The sequence below is a fragment of the Callithrix jacchus genome, chromosome X, assembly GCF_049354715.1.
Source record: "Callithrix jacchus isolate 240 chromosome X, calJac240_pri, whole genome shotgun sequence".
NCBI classification, from domain to species: Eukaryota; Metazoa; Chordata; class Mammalia; order Primates; family Cebidae; genus Callithrix; species Callithrix jacchus.
The window spans coordinates 16,886,015-16,900,257 of NC_133524.1; the positions used below are offsets into that span (position 1 = coordinate 16,886,015).

General features: G+C 41.7%; 1 protein-coding gene across 32 annotated transcripts in view; it reads right to left on the reverse strand.

The window, feature by feature from the left end:
• The window catches only part of CTPS2 (CTP synthase 2), a 229,244-nt gene that overhangs the window by 123,618 nt on the left and 91,383 nt on the right, over positions 1-14,243 (reverse strand). For 29 of the 32 annotated variants that reach the window (XR_013531371.1, XR_013531370.1, XM_078362207.1 and 26 more), the window contains one exon: positions 8,540-8,684. Coding sequence is in view for 30 of the 32 variants with exons in the window: in XM_078362207.1 (XP_078218333.1) it covers positions 8,540-8,684 (145 nt within the window). In the remaining 2 variants the exon portion in view is untranslated. Of the gene's footprint in view, positions 1-5,485; positions 6,561-8,539; positions 8,685-14,243 lie in introns of those variants that run through there. The other 3 variants (XM_078362218.1, XM_008989014.5, XM_078362219.1) reach the window with 1 other exon arrangement.

Consider the following 14,243-nt stretch of genomic DNA (forward strand, 5'->3'; position numbering starts at 1 on the left):
CACCAACCACACTGTAGTGCACCATGATCTGGTTAAAAGGAGCACCTTTTAACCAACATTTATCCCCCCCACAAGGGAAGGTGTACTCAAATGTGGTTCATTAACAATAATTTACCCCCCCAAAAAAAAAAACTCAAGGTATGGAGTTGAAGTCAAACAATCACAGGGGTGAACATTTTTTTTTTTAATGTTTAAAAGAGCTGTTAAAAAAAAGCAAAATAGAATCTTTTGTTAATTTCAGTTCACTTTCGCTTGAAGTGTAACAAAGCAGGGAAAGTGGCATTTTGATAGCAGTTGAGTTTATAAAGCACCACCTCATCTGTTCCTCACAGTGGCCCTAAGGACGAGAATCAAGAAGTTTAGGAGTGGTGACTTGGACAAAATTACTCAGTAAGTGGCAGACCCAGAAGTCAAATCCATAGCATCCACCCTATTTGTCAATACTGCCCCCACAGAAATAAAATATTTTTGCAACATATGGAACAAGAATGGCTCCTGGCAACATCAACCTTGCAACCCAGAAATCAAAAAGCAAAGTTTGAAACAAAGTGATTCCAAGTTTGAAACAGTGCTGGAAACAGAATGTCGGATTTGCGCAAGGGAAAAGAGTATCTTATTCTCCGAGTCCAGGAGACAGCAGAGCCACCCAACATAAGAGAAGCATGCCCGGGAGGGTGAAATGCACTCTCTGTGAACAATGGAGGAGCCACTCTCACCTGCGATTCACCTAACGATTCACCTCCGATTCGCCACCTTGTCACCTCCGATTCACCTTGTTCACGTAATGATTCCGTGAACAAGTGTTGTAATAGGATATAGATCCCTATTCCCTCTCGGTAAGCAGTCAGGAATGTGTATCAAGAGGCAACAGGCAAAACCCTCTGGAAAGTTCAAGGAACTGCAAGCTGTTCCATATGGATTTGCGTGCATTTTATCCTATAAACCAAGTGAAGCCATTGGGGGTTTTAAGCTCCAACATAATGTGGGGGAGATCATTGTAAGAGCAGAAGATGGTTTGAGAGGAAGTAAGGTGGAGGCAGAGGAACCAAGTAGGAGGCTTTGTAGTAGGCAAGTGATACTGGAGCAAAGGGAAAATTAATAGCATCATCATCATAATTCCCATTTAAGTTGCTGCCATTGACCAGGCACTATGCTAAGTGCTTTACATTTAGTGTGAAACTTAATCTTCATTTCTGCCATGTTAAGCGGGGACCATTACCATCCCCTTTTTATAAAGAAAGCAATGCACAGAAAAGCGAGGTCACAGACAGCTGGGAAATAAAAGAGCCAATTTGAACTTGGTTGACTCAGCCAGAGTGCTGACTCCGGGCCACACTCCCTTGCAGCATGGCAGAAAATAGACGAAAGATGGGGTGAATTCCAACAGGAATTGCCAGACCTGCTGACTATGAGAGATGGGGATAAAGGAGGAGGAATCTGAGCTTCCCCAGGGGAGTCCAGCCAGGTCACACTGTGTGGGTGATGGTACCACATGCAGGAGCATATTTATCTTGATGTTAGTTAATCCTGGCAACCTGGGAGCATCCCCTGGGTACAACCATGAACAGGAGAACAAGCTCTAATGCCAGCATTTCCCACGCTGCTGGGACTGTGCGCTTGCAGGTCTGTGCCGTTTCCTGGATGGGAAGGTCTGTAGCTGAAGACCCCTAGAAGAAAGTCTATGGATGCAGGGTAGGGTGTAGCACTGGGGGTACGAATATAAGGAAACTACGAAGTGGTATGTTTGGGCTGTTTTCCAGGAAGTGGGCCCACAGCTTTGATCACAGTCTCGGAAGGTTGTCAGTCACCTCCCAAAATTTAGAAAACAGTTATACGACCTGAGGAGTGCCCAGGTCAGGGAATGCATTCTTAGTCAAGCACTTGCTTCCCTAGCACACAGCACAGTGGCTGGGATAGAATAAGCTTTAACACAGGGAGTGTGTTGAGTGAATGCCGAAGCGTGCAGCCATTAAAAATGAACTTCATGCAACTTGGAAAATGCATATGAGGTGTTAAGTTCAAAATACAAGCATCTGTAAGTAAAGACTTTATGGTGATATTCTGAGAACATATGAATAACCTGCTTCTTACAACATTCACCCAGTGGCTTTAGTATCCACCGTGATCCGTATTTGAATCCATTATTACACTGGAGATGACATCTACATTTTTAATTGGCTTTTCTTTTTCCTTTACTTCTGTATTTTCCGAGTATTATTTTGGACTCATGGAATTTCAGATAATGAAATGTGTTATAATCTAATACTGCGATTGTTCTTTTTGATGTTCAAATTGTCCAAATTAAGGCCAGTGGGAGCCCTTTCAAGCTGGCTTCTTTGACCTGGGAAAACTCACATCCCATTCATTTTCAGCTGTTCCTTGCTTTAAATACAGCAATATGTTCCAGGCTCATCTTGTACTTCCCCTGCCCCAGGCCTGGAATCAACCATTTCTTCCAGGAGCAAATTAATTGCAAATTCTTGGTATTTAAAAACCAAAATGGAGAAAAATGTTCCTTTGCAAAGGAGATCTCCAGACCGTCACTGTATCACTCTTTCATCTTTTCTGTAGGTTTGCAAGTTTTCAAAATAAAAGTTTGGGGTATGCGTGTTACTATTATTATTACAACCACAGAAAGAATCATATACCGGTATAGGCTCATAGGAAATATTTGAAAATGGCCACAGTAATTACGTTAGGCTGGTGGGTTTGTGAATACTTTTTTTTTTTTCCTCTTTTCCAAATTTTCTGTAATGCAATACATGTAGAAGTCAACAGGAAACAAAATCATCCCAGGCTACAAGTCAGCATTTTACTTAGCAGGAAAAGCCCGATATATTGTCACAGAAGAGAGACCAGAGACAGTGGTGAATGAAATGGGTTCCTTATCACCCTGACTGCTGCCAGGACTCAACAAGTATAGACGGAAGGGCTAAGCACAGAGGAGAGAATGGACTTAGATCCTAGGGGCACACAAAGGAAACAGGAAGCGGAAAGAACCGGTTCCAGGTGTGTACTTCCTTTAAGGACTCTCTTATTACAAAGTAGTTTCAGCTTTTGGGTTTGTCTGAAACAGTCAAGCAAATACAGTGGATCACTGAGTACCTTTCCCTCCTGCTGTTTTTGTACCACCCTGCTTCCTGTTTTGCCACAAAAAGATGACTTATCTGCACAAGAGACAGTAATTGCTGGATGGAGACATGGAATCCAAAGTTCCAAAATGAGAATAAAATTCTACTCAAATGACTCAAGATTCTGGTTTTATAATTTAAAATGTTTCCCAAAAAGCTGCATGTCTGTGAACTGCAAACAACCCCATCTAAGTTTTTGCTTTCTGATATACATCAAGCACTGTTCAAGGAGGACAGTTTTAGACAAATAAAAACTGGAAGTTGTGCCTAAACTTGGTGTGTAGTGATTGTTCCCAAGAGCCTTGCAGGCAGCCACAGAGACACACATGCCGAAAAACAACCTATGAATGAACTTTAGACTCTGATCCTTCTCTTGTTGCTTAAAAATGGAATTCTAGGTCTCAGGCCAAGCACAGTGGCTCATGCCTGTAATCTCAGCACTTTGGGAAGCCAAGGCAGGCAGATGGCTTGAGCCCAGAGTTTGAGACCAGCCTGGGCAACATAGGGAGACCCTGCCTCTAAAAAAAAAAAAATTCCAGAAAGAGATTAGATGCTCTGTTTCGAGATTTAAACAAACAAACAAAAAACTTGCAATTACAAGCACCTTCATATATTCTCGTGACATTTATTTCTTATAATTACATGAAGCAGTCTCATTCTTTTACATTATGTGTCAGCAAGGCCATGCAAATTTGTGGTTGCCTTTTATACATAAGACAAATTATGTTTAGACATCACAGGAGAAAGATCAGCAAAGAATTGCAATGATGTATTTAATGGACCACTACTTTCCACTGGATTTATTTATTCTCAAAATGGCTTGTTAGGCTCGTGTAAAGAAGAGTTAACAGCAGGCCTGAGGCTGCTATCTTTAGAAGACCCTGCTTTCAGGGTTAGTTCTTGGCTGGCGCCTGAGAACATGGCTTCCGGAATGTGTGCACCATTACTACACGATAAAGTCCTTTTGCTGGGCTTACACCGTTCATACAAACAATGTGATCTATGGTGAACACCTGCTTTCCCTTTGGCAGTCTGGAATTTTGGTGGTTGCTATGCAGAAAATGCCTATGTGACCAGCCCCAGAAATATCCCTAAACTCTGAATCCCAAACTGGCTCCTTTGGGCAGAAACATCACATATGCATAGTTACATTTTCACTGCTGGAAGGAAGGTGACCTCTATATGACTTATCACAGGAAAGAGAGAGCATAGGAAATGCGCAAATGAATTTCTCCAAATTCCACTTATCTTTCCCATTATTGATCTTGCTGTGCATGTTTACTTTGCCACCATAATAAATATTAGCTATAAGGCCAGGCACGGTGGCTCATGCCTATAATCTCAGCACTTTGGAAGGCCGAGGCACATGAACCACCAGTGGTAAGGAGTTCAAGACCAGCCTGGCCAACATGGTGAAACCCCATCTCTACCAAAAATACAAAAATTAGCTGGGCGTGGTGGCACATGCCTGTAATCCCAGCTACTCAGGAAGCTGAGACAAAAGAATCACTTGAACCCAGGAGGTGGAGGTTGCAGTGAGCCGAGACTATGCCATTGCACTCCAGCCTGGGCAACAAGAGCAAAACTCCATCTCTAAATAAATATATAAATAAATATTAGCTATAAGTACAGCTATATTCTGATTACTTCCAGCAAATCACCAAAGTATGGGCGGTCTTAAGGGGACCCCCTAAACAAGATTCTTAGTTTGATTTTGCATGTATTTTTGAATAGCTCATGAAAACCTAAAAAATACTGTCCTGAAGCTATGATGCCCTTGAACTGACCATTACAAGTCTAAAAGTAGGTGGAATTGATCTTCCTAACTGCTGCCATTTTGCAGATTATGAAGTAGCTGAGAATTTAGCTCACTAGCTATAAATTCCAAAATAATATTCTTATTGCAACTTCCCAGGCCTTAAAAGATAAATGTTCTCCACTAGGCAGAATGCAGAGGTTACAGCTCAGGTACACTTGACTCAAAGCCAAGGATTTTTACACTTCATGCTTTAAAGACACTGGGTGTACACGTGCCATACAGTTGAATATCATCAGAGCCAACTTCTGGGAAAGGAAGTCATTATTCTAGTGTTTGTATCCCTTGTCACATTTGTTTAGGGCTGATTACAAGCAGTGATCTTGTTTGACAGAAACACAGTCCCAACTCAGCTCACGTTAGAGCATGGCATCAGAGCAGTCATTTGCTTTTCAAAGTTCACTAATCCCATGGAGCTGGGCAGAGAGGAGCTGAAGTGCAAGGTTCCTCTGGAATCCTGGTATCTGTCACTGGATTAATTCATAGTCACCATCCTTAGTTGGAAAACTCACTGAAATGTGTCAAGAGTAGATTTCCCTCCGACCTGCATTTATTACTTTAATGGGTAATAACAACCCTGTGGGCAAGGGAGCCAGGGAGACAAAGATAAATAAGACGCTGGCTAGCCTTAAGGAATGCTTCCGTTTGTGGTTGATACACACAGGAATTCCCTCAGTGCCATGGAAGCCTACTAGTCAGCTATAATTCCAATGCCAGCATCAGAATACGGTTAAAAGGTCTTTCCTTCTCTCTGAGATATATTATATCTTGCTCAGAAGTCACTAGCAATCAGTCGGTTTTTTCATAAACTACCGGGAACTTTTTTTTTTTTTTGAGACAGGTCTCGCTCTGTCGCCCAAGCTGGAGTTCATGGAGTGCAGTGGTGCAATCTCAGCTCACTGCAACCTCTGCCTCCCAGGTTCAAGTCATCCTCCTGCCTCAGCCTCCCTAGTAGCTGGGACTACAGGCATGTGCCACCAGGTCTGGCTAATTTTTGTATGTTCAGTAGAGACAGGGTTTCACCATGTTGGCCAGGCTGGTCTCGAACTCCTGACCTCAGGTGATCCCGCCCACCTTGGCCTCCCAAGTGCTGGGATTACAGGCATGAGCCACCGCGCCCTGCCAGAAGCTTTACCCAGGCACCACCACCCCCATGTGGGAATTGGCAGCCCATAAAACACAAAGGTGGGCAGTCCACACGAGCCAGACTGGATTTGTATATTAGTTGATATTTGCAAACAGCTAGATAGTTACAAGTGAATTATTTCTCCCAGCCATCTATCTTGTCCCACTATCACCTTCCTTTCAGTGTGAGAATCTAAAATAATGGGAATTGTAAAATGGCCACAAAGGGTCACAGCGCACATCTGACATGGAACCACACGAGGATGTCCAATTTGTGGTATAAGCCACAGAACACAGGAAGCAGTCTCAGAACACAGGAAGCTCTTCTTCAGATGAATCTCTTGCAGAACCACGGCACATGAGCCAGATAAAGTGGAGCTGCTCAGCTGAAGACGGAAAGAGCCCAGAGTCTCCACGGCCTGCTCCTCACAGCAGCCCAGACTCCAGCTCCGACGGCACAGTTTGAAAGTCAGTGCACTGGTACACGACTGAAAGGGGTGAACATTAATTCAGTAAGATGCCCAAAGTGCAAAATATGTGAAGCTGTTCCCATATGAACACACAGTGAAAGGAAGTGCTAGAGAGCTGTGAGCTTCTCCTAGCAGGTAATGACACAAATAAGTAGGCTTGTGTAACAAGCACACACATACACACCATACACAAATCCTGGCAGCCCTCAATGGCCACACTGCAAGGGTTGTTTGCCAGAATGAGGGTTGGCAGTGGTAGTCTTCTAAACAACATATATCTGGTTATTATGGCAATAACCCCTACCAAATCTATGATATGCTGGCTGGTTACTTTGGCTTTTAAAGTTATTAGGTACGATATTCTTGGATGAAAAGAAATAAAAATAAACTCTCCCCAAACTAGTATTTAAATGTAATGAAATTTCAGAGAGGCACGGTGGCTCACGCCTGTAATCACAACTGGGAGGCCAAAAGAGGCAGATCACTTGAGGTCAGGAGTTCAAGACTAACTTGGCCAACATGGTGAAACCCTGTCTCTACTAAAAACACAAAAATTAGCTGGGCATGGTGGTACACACCTGTAGGCCCAGCTACTTGGGAGGCTGAGGCAGGAGAATCTCTTGAACACAGGAGGTGGAGGTTTCAGTGAGCCAAGATTGCTCTACTGCACTCCAGTCTGGGCAATAGAGCAAGACCCTGTCTCTAAATAAATAAATAAATGTAATAAATTTCCACTTTTAAAAAAATCCCTAAGGATTTTTTATTCAAACTTGATTTTTAAAAATCATTGTACAGGCTGGGCACAGTGGCTCATACCTATAATCCCAGCACTTCGGAAGCCAAGGAAGGAGGATTGCTTGAGGTCAAGAATTCAAGACCAGCCTGGACAATATACTGAGACCTTGTCTCTACAAAAATAATAAATTTTAAAAATTAGCCAGGCATGGTGGTGTGTGCCTGTAATCCTAGCTATCTGGGATACTGAGGCAGGAGGATTGCTTGAGCCTAGGAGTTCAAGGCTGCAGTGAACTATGATTGTGCCAATGCACTCCAGCCTGGGTAACAGAGCCAGACCCTGTCTCTAAGAAAATAATAAATAAATAACAGTTTGCCTGAACGAATAGCAAAATACATTAAAAATTTTAATAATGGTGGAAGTAGGATCGATAAGGTCTTGATTTATAATAACGCTATGAAAATGAAAAGGATGGTAAAAGTTCAGGTGTAAGAGATAAAGCCATCAACAGATTAAAACAGAAATCCCTGAAACAAACTCAAATTACTCAACTCATTGGCCAAATCCTAGCCTCACAGATTCCACTGAAAATAAAATCCATATAGATTATAAACTATAAAATTGAAACCATAAAAGTGCTAGAGGAAAACACAGGGGTTATTATTTACATAATCATTGCATAAGGAAAGATGTTAGGCATGAGAATAAAGGCAGAATCCACAAAAGTAAAATATTTGACTACATACATTTTTTTAAAACATAAAAAAGGACTAAACTCTTTAGGGAGAATAAAAACTACCATTAACAACTTGGAAGGAAGGCAAAACCACCTTGAAAAATATTTGCAGCCTAACAAAGGATTAATGACCTTTATACATAAAGAGCTTACCAATCAGTAAGGAAAATAATACAATACCAAAATAAAGAAAAGATAGGAACAAGCTATTCATAAAACAAGGAGCCAATAGACATATAAAATATTCATATACATTAATCAAAGAATCAACAAAAGAAGATCTTTTCACTTATCAAATGAAAAACATTTCTAAAATAATATCCAGTGTCATGACTTGGAAGGCTGACACATTACTACTGTAGGTGTTATCAAATTATTTTCATGAAGAGGAGAAAATTATGGTTAAGAGAAAAAAACTGACTCTTCACATAAAAAAATTCTATAATGGCATTGATTTTTGTAAGAAACCCTAAGATGCCAATACTATGCATCTTGTTTTATTGCTCAGATCAGTAAGCTGGTTACCTGGGAGACAGTCTGCAACCCTGCTGCAAGTAGGCATTCAGGTTCCCAGTTGCCGCAAGTAAGAGCCCCAGGTATGGAGGGGAAGGCTTCATCGGCCTAGAAGTAAACTCAGGATGGAACTGGACACCAACAAAATAGGGATGATCTGAAATGAGAACAATCACGATGTGATTAAAGCAGACAAACATGAGAACTGCTTTAAAGGTCTTCTTATCTTTGAACATAAAAGCTCATTAAACGGTAAGATGATTCTTTCACCTGTTATCATTATAGTCAGTTACTTATACTATCCATCCATTCCTGTGTGGAATTTCAAATTGTAAAACATGTCTTGGAAATTTAACATGTGGAAGGTGTCAGAGTGAGCAAAATCAAGCAAAAATTTTTGAATGGCAAGAAGAACTCTGCTTTCCCAAAATCTGCCTGCTTTTTGAAGGCACTTTGTAGATTTATGTTGGTTCGATTTCCCTTGGACTTTAGGCCAACCCTGGGTCTTTCTTTCTTTTACGTGGCTTCAGGCCATTTCTTGCAAGGTCTTCTCCTTTACCCTGGGATAAACCAGCACAATGTCAACCCATTGAGCTATCCTTGGGAATACAACCGGGACAACTGCTTTTCTAGTCACAGCTTTAAGTTGGGTATTAATCATAGCACCATAAAACTGAGCATTTTTTTGGACAAAGTGATTCAGAGCAATGATCCATTCATTCAGATATCCTGTCCCTGGCTATAACTCAAACTAAAGATAATAAAATACAATAAGTTTTAGAGGGGGAAGTAAATATAACTTCGAAGCTTTCAATGAGGTACTTTATCAAATTGTCTAAAATCTAGTATGGAATTCAAAATCACAAATTCCTATCACTTACCACCAAAGATCCAAAGCTACCACTACAGTAATAGGGAAATGATGATTGAATGCAAATGTCTACTTTCTGGTAATCATTTAAAGCCCTGCTAGAATGGCTATTACTAAAAAGTCAAAAAACAACAGATGCTGGCAAGGCTGTGGAGAAAAGAAAACCTACTGTTGGTGGGAATTTCAACAGTAAGTTATTTCAGCCACTGTGGAAAGCAGCTTGGAGATTTCTCAAAGAACTTAAACCAGAATTACCATTCAACTCAGCAATCCCATTACTGGGTATATGCCCAAAGGAAAATAAATCACTCTACAAAAAAGACACATGCACTTATATGTTCATGGCAGCAGTATTCACAATAGCAAAATCATGGAATCAACTAGATGCGCATCAATGGTGGATTGGATAAAGAAAATGTGGTACATATATACCATGGAATAGTATGTAGCCATAAAAATGAAACCATGTCCTTTGGAGCACCATGAATGCAGCTGGGGGCCATTATTCTAAGTGAATTAACATGGGAACAGAAAACCAAATACTGCATGTTCTCACTTACAAATGGGAGCTAAGCATCAGGTACTCATAAAGATAGGAACAATAGACACTGGGAACTACCAGAGTGGGGAAGGAGAGGGGAGTGCAAGAGTTGAAAAACTACCTGTTGGGTACACTGGTCAGTACTTGGATGATGGGATCCATATCCCAAACCTTAGTATCACACAATATACCCACGTAACAAATCTGCACGTGGGCCAGGCACAGTAACTCACACCTATAATCTCAGCTCTCTGGGAGGCCAAGGTGGGCAGATTGCTTGATCCTGGGAGCTCAAGACCAGCTGGGCTAACATGGTGAAACCCTGTCTGTACAAAAAATACAAAAATTAGCTGGGCGTGGTGGTGTGCACCTGTTGTCCCAGTTACTTGGGAGGCTGAGGTGGGAGAATCACTTCAGCCCAGGAGGTGGAGGTTGCCATGAGCCATGATCATGCCACTGCACTCCAGCCTGGGTGACTGAGTGAGACCCTGTCTCAAAAAAAAAAAAAAAGTCTGCACATATACTCCTTCATCCAAAATGAAAGTTGAAATTATATTTTTTAAAAAAGCTCTATTATGGAAAATGGTAACCACTAGCCACATGTAGCTACTTAAATTCATTAAAATTAATTGAGCATTTGAAACATGTTCAAAGTCACATGGCTAGAGGCTACCATATTGGATAGGGCCGACTAGTTCTATCATTGTAGTGAGTTTTTTTAATTTTTTCTTTTTTAACGAATGACAGGTTTTTACATTGCAGTGAGTTCTATAGGACAGCTCTGATCACAGAAAAATCCAGCGTAGAAATCCTCTACATCTAAGAAGAAACCTCCTTGAATTAGAGGAGCATACAGTCAAGAAAGCCTGATAAGGGGAATGCCACCTTCTCCTAGGAATGTATTCCCTCAAGAAACGCAGAGAAATCATCCACACTTAGAGAAGAAATTAAGCAATGTAGCTTTAAATTTAAGAGACAATAAATCTTACTGCAGAACATCTAGGGACATCTTTGAAAAAGAAAAGCAGGCAGTAATTGTGCTTTCGTGTCAGTACAGACTAAGCAATATAATCATGTAATACCCAGGGACAGAATATGTGAATGAATGGATCATTGCTCTAATCACTTTATCCAAAAAATCCTCTACACCAATATGAGGGAAAACTAAAAAGTTTTTATTTTGATGATGTTCTATCAGCCAGATAAAATTGTCTTTAAGATAATGCTTTTGATTGCTTTAAACCAAATTCTGACGTTATATAATATTAATCTCGAGCGTTGTTGTTCCTCTCAGAACCCTTCAGGAACAGTGGAGATTCAGGGATATGTTTCCAAGGGGCACCTATGATCAAAATCTTCTGGGGAATTTTCCTTAATAACTGCTTGCCGTCAGCTTTTACGAACTGCAAGGTTTTACAGCAGCTCTCATTTCCTTTTCAATCCACATGAAATTTGAAAGCCTCAATGGGAGTCTAAATCCTTATGATGAAAGAAGCTTCTAAGTATTTGATGATAATAATGAGAACCAGGAGAATTAAAAGTGAATAAGTACTTAAACAAAGTAAACAAATAGTAATTTGCTTAAGAAATTTTCCGCCTTCTCACATGCTAGGAAGATTTAAGAGGCTTCAATACCAATGGCAAGATCCCTACTTTAATTCTAAATGATGGACATTTCCATCAGAAAAACTCCTGGAAATGCATACTTCCTATTCTAATTCAAAACTCTAGGCATGAATTCATCACCTTAGGTAGAATGTGAAAACAAGAAGAACAATAAAATCCCACAGCAGTGGTGGCAGAAGGAGGTAACCACCTGGGTTTGCTCTTGCCCCAGAAGGCTAGCTGGATGGCCCTGGGCCTGTCATTTAACCTCTTTGCACTCCGGTCTCCTCTGTAAAGTGGGAATAGCATCACCTGCTTTGTTAGTCACATAAGGTATGCAAAGTCCCTAGCAAGGGGTCTACTGACAAGCATCTAGTAAGTTCACACTAAATGTCCATTGATTTCCTTATTTCCAGTCTAGGTAAAATGCTACTCTGTTCAAAGGAGCCTTCTCAGACTTCAATTCTCCCCTCTGCTCGGGACTCTAGAAGTACTTGAACAGATCAGAGACAAAAAGGGAAAGAGACAGAGAAAAGAAGTGATGAATAGTGGCATGAGCTAAAATGGAGAAAGAAGAGGGAGGTTAGAAGATGCGGTAGGTAATCCAGTTTATCTGGAGCCTAAAGCATATAGGCTGGAAGCGTAGGTTCTGGAACATCATGCTACCATTTTTACAGTATCCTGCACACATTTGTACTCAATTTACGAGAGTGGTTTATCCAACAAATTAGTGTCACTACACACTGCAGAGTTCTGTCCTCGTTAGGCGGTATAGGAGAAAGGGAGGCTTGGAAGCAGGAAGGAGATTGAGGACAAGTGTGAGCTGGAGTGGCATGCACTGGGACTAGTGTTTTAGGGGGAGCAATGCAATTCCAAACACCAGCTTTCCTTCCAGAGGCAGAATCTGCAGGACTTGACAATTCACTACAAGTTGGGATCTGAAGGGGAAGACGAGCTAATATGTGAAATTTCTAGCCTGATAGTCTAGGAGAATGATTCTCCAGGAGGGGCAAATGTGCCCCTCAGGGACTTTCTTTCTTTCTCTCATTCTCTCTCTCTCTCTCTCTTTTTTTTTTTTTTTTTGAGATAGGGTCTTGCTCTGTCACCCAGGCTGGAGTGCAGTGGCATGATCATGGCTCAAGAGATCCTCCTACCTCAGCCTCACGAGTAGCTGGGACCACAGGCACGAGCCACCATGCCCAGCTAGTTTTTTAATTTTTTTGTAGAGACAGGGTCTCACCACGTTGCCCAGGCTGGTCTGGAACTCCTGGTCTCAAGTGATCTTCCCACCTTGGCCTCCCAAAGCATTGGGATTACAGGTGTTAGCCACTGTGCCTGGCCCGCCAGGGGCATCTGATGATGTCTGGAGATATTCTGGGTTGTCACAACGTTGGCCACATTGGAGGAAGAATTGTCCTGGGCCACACATAAAATACACTAACACTAATGATACCTGATGAGCTAAAAAAAAAAAAAAAAACTGCAAAAGAATCTCATAATGTTTTAAGAAAGTTTATGAATTTGTGTTGGGCTGCATGCAGCCCGCAGGCAGTGGGTTGAACAAGCTTGCTCTACAGTGCACAGGACAGCCTCCACAACAAAGTATTATCCCACTCCAAATGTCACCAACAGTGGCAAGGCTGAGAAATCCTGGACAGTGAGACTGATCACATCTTAACAGAAACAGTCAGGAGAATGAACTAATCGGGAGAGCATGTAAATTTAGTTTTAAATAAGTTGAGATGGAAGTGTCAAGAGAACATCCAAATAGACAAATAGGTCAAGGAGGCATGTGAAAATGTTAAATTCAAGTTAGTTAAATGAAGTGTATGCGTGTGGGTCTAGCCCAGGAGTTAGCAAATGTTTCTGTAAAGGGTAAATATTTCGGGCTTTGTGAGCCATAAGGTCTCTTTCTTAACTATTCATCTCTGCCATGGTAGCATAAAAAACAGCCATATGCCAGATGCAGCTGTTCATGAGATTACATTATGCCTGTAATCTCAGCATTTTGGGAGGCCAAGGAGGGAAGATGCCTTAAGCCCAGGTGAGACCAGCTTGAGCAACATGGCAAAACCCTGCCTCTACAAAAAATTTAAAAATTGGCCAGGCGTGATGGCTCACTCCTGTAACCCCAGCAATTTGGGAGGCTGAGGTGGGAGGATCACGAGGTCAGGGGTTCAAGACCAGCCTGGCCAACACAGTGAAACACCCATCTCCACTAAAAAAGCACAAAAATTAGTTGGGAGACTGAGGCAGGAAATTTGCTTGAATCCAGAAGGTGGAGGTTGCAGTGAGCTGAGATTGTGCCACTGAACTCCAACTTGGGCAACAGAGTGAGACTTCATCTCAAAAAAAAAAAAAAAAATTAGCCAGGCAGGGTGATATACACCTGCAGCCCCAGCTACTTGGGAGGTTGACATGGGAGGATTGTTTGTGCCCAAGAGGTCAAGACAGCAGTGAGCCATGATCATGTCACTATACTCCAGCCTGGGTAACAGAGCTAGACCCTGTCTCAAAGACAATAAAAACAAAAAGCAGCTATAGACAAGACATAAATGAATGAGTGTTGCTATTGTCAGGGCTCAGAAAACGCTACCCTAAAGTACTTTGAACAGAAGGCGACTAGGAAGACCTCTGAAGCAAGAAGGTCACTCTGATGTTCTCCCGCCTTTCCGTGTGAAAGTCGGCCACAAAGAAAT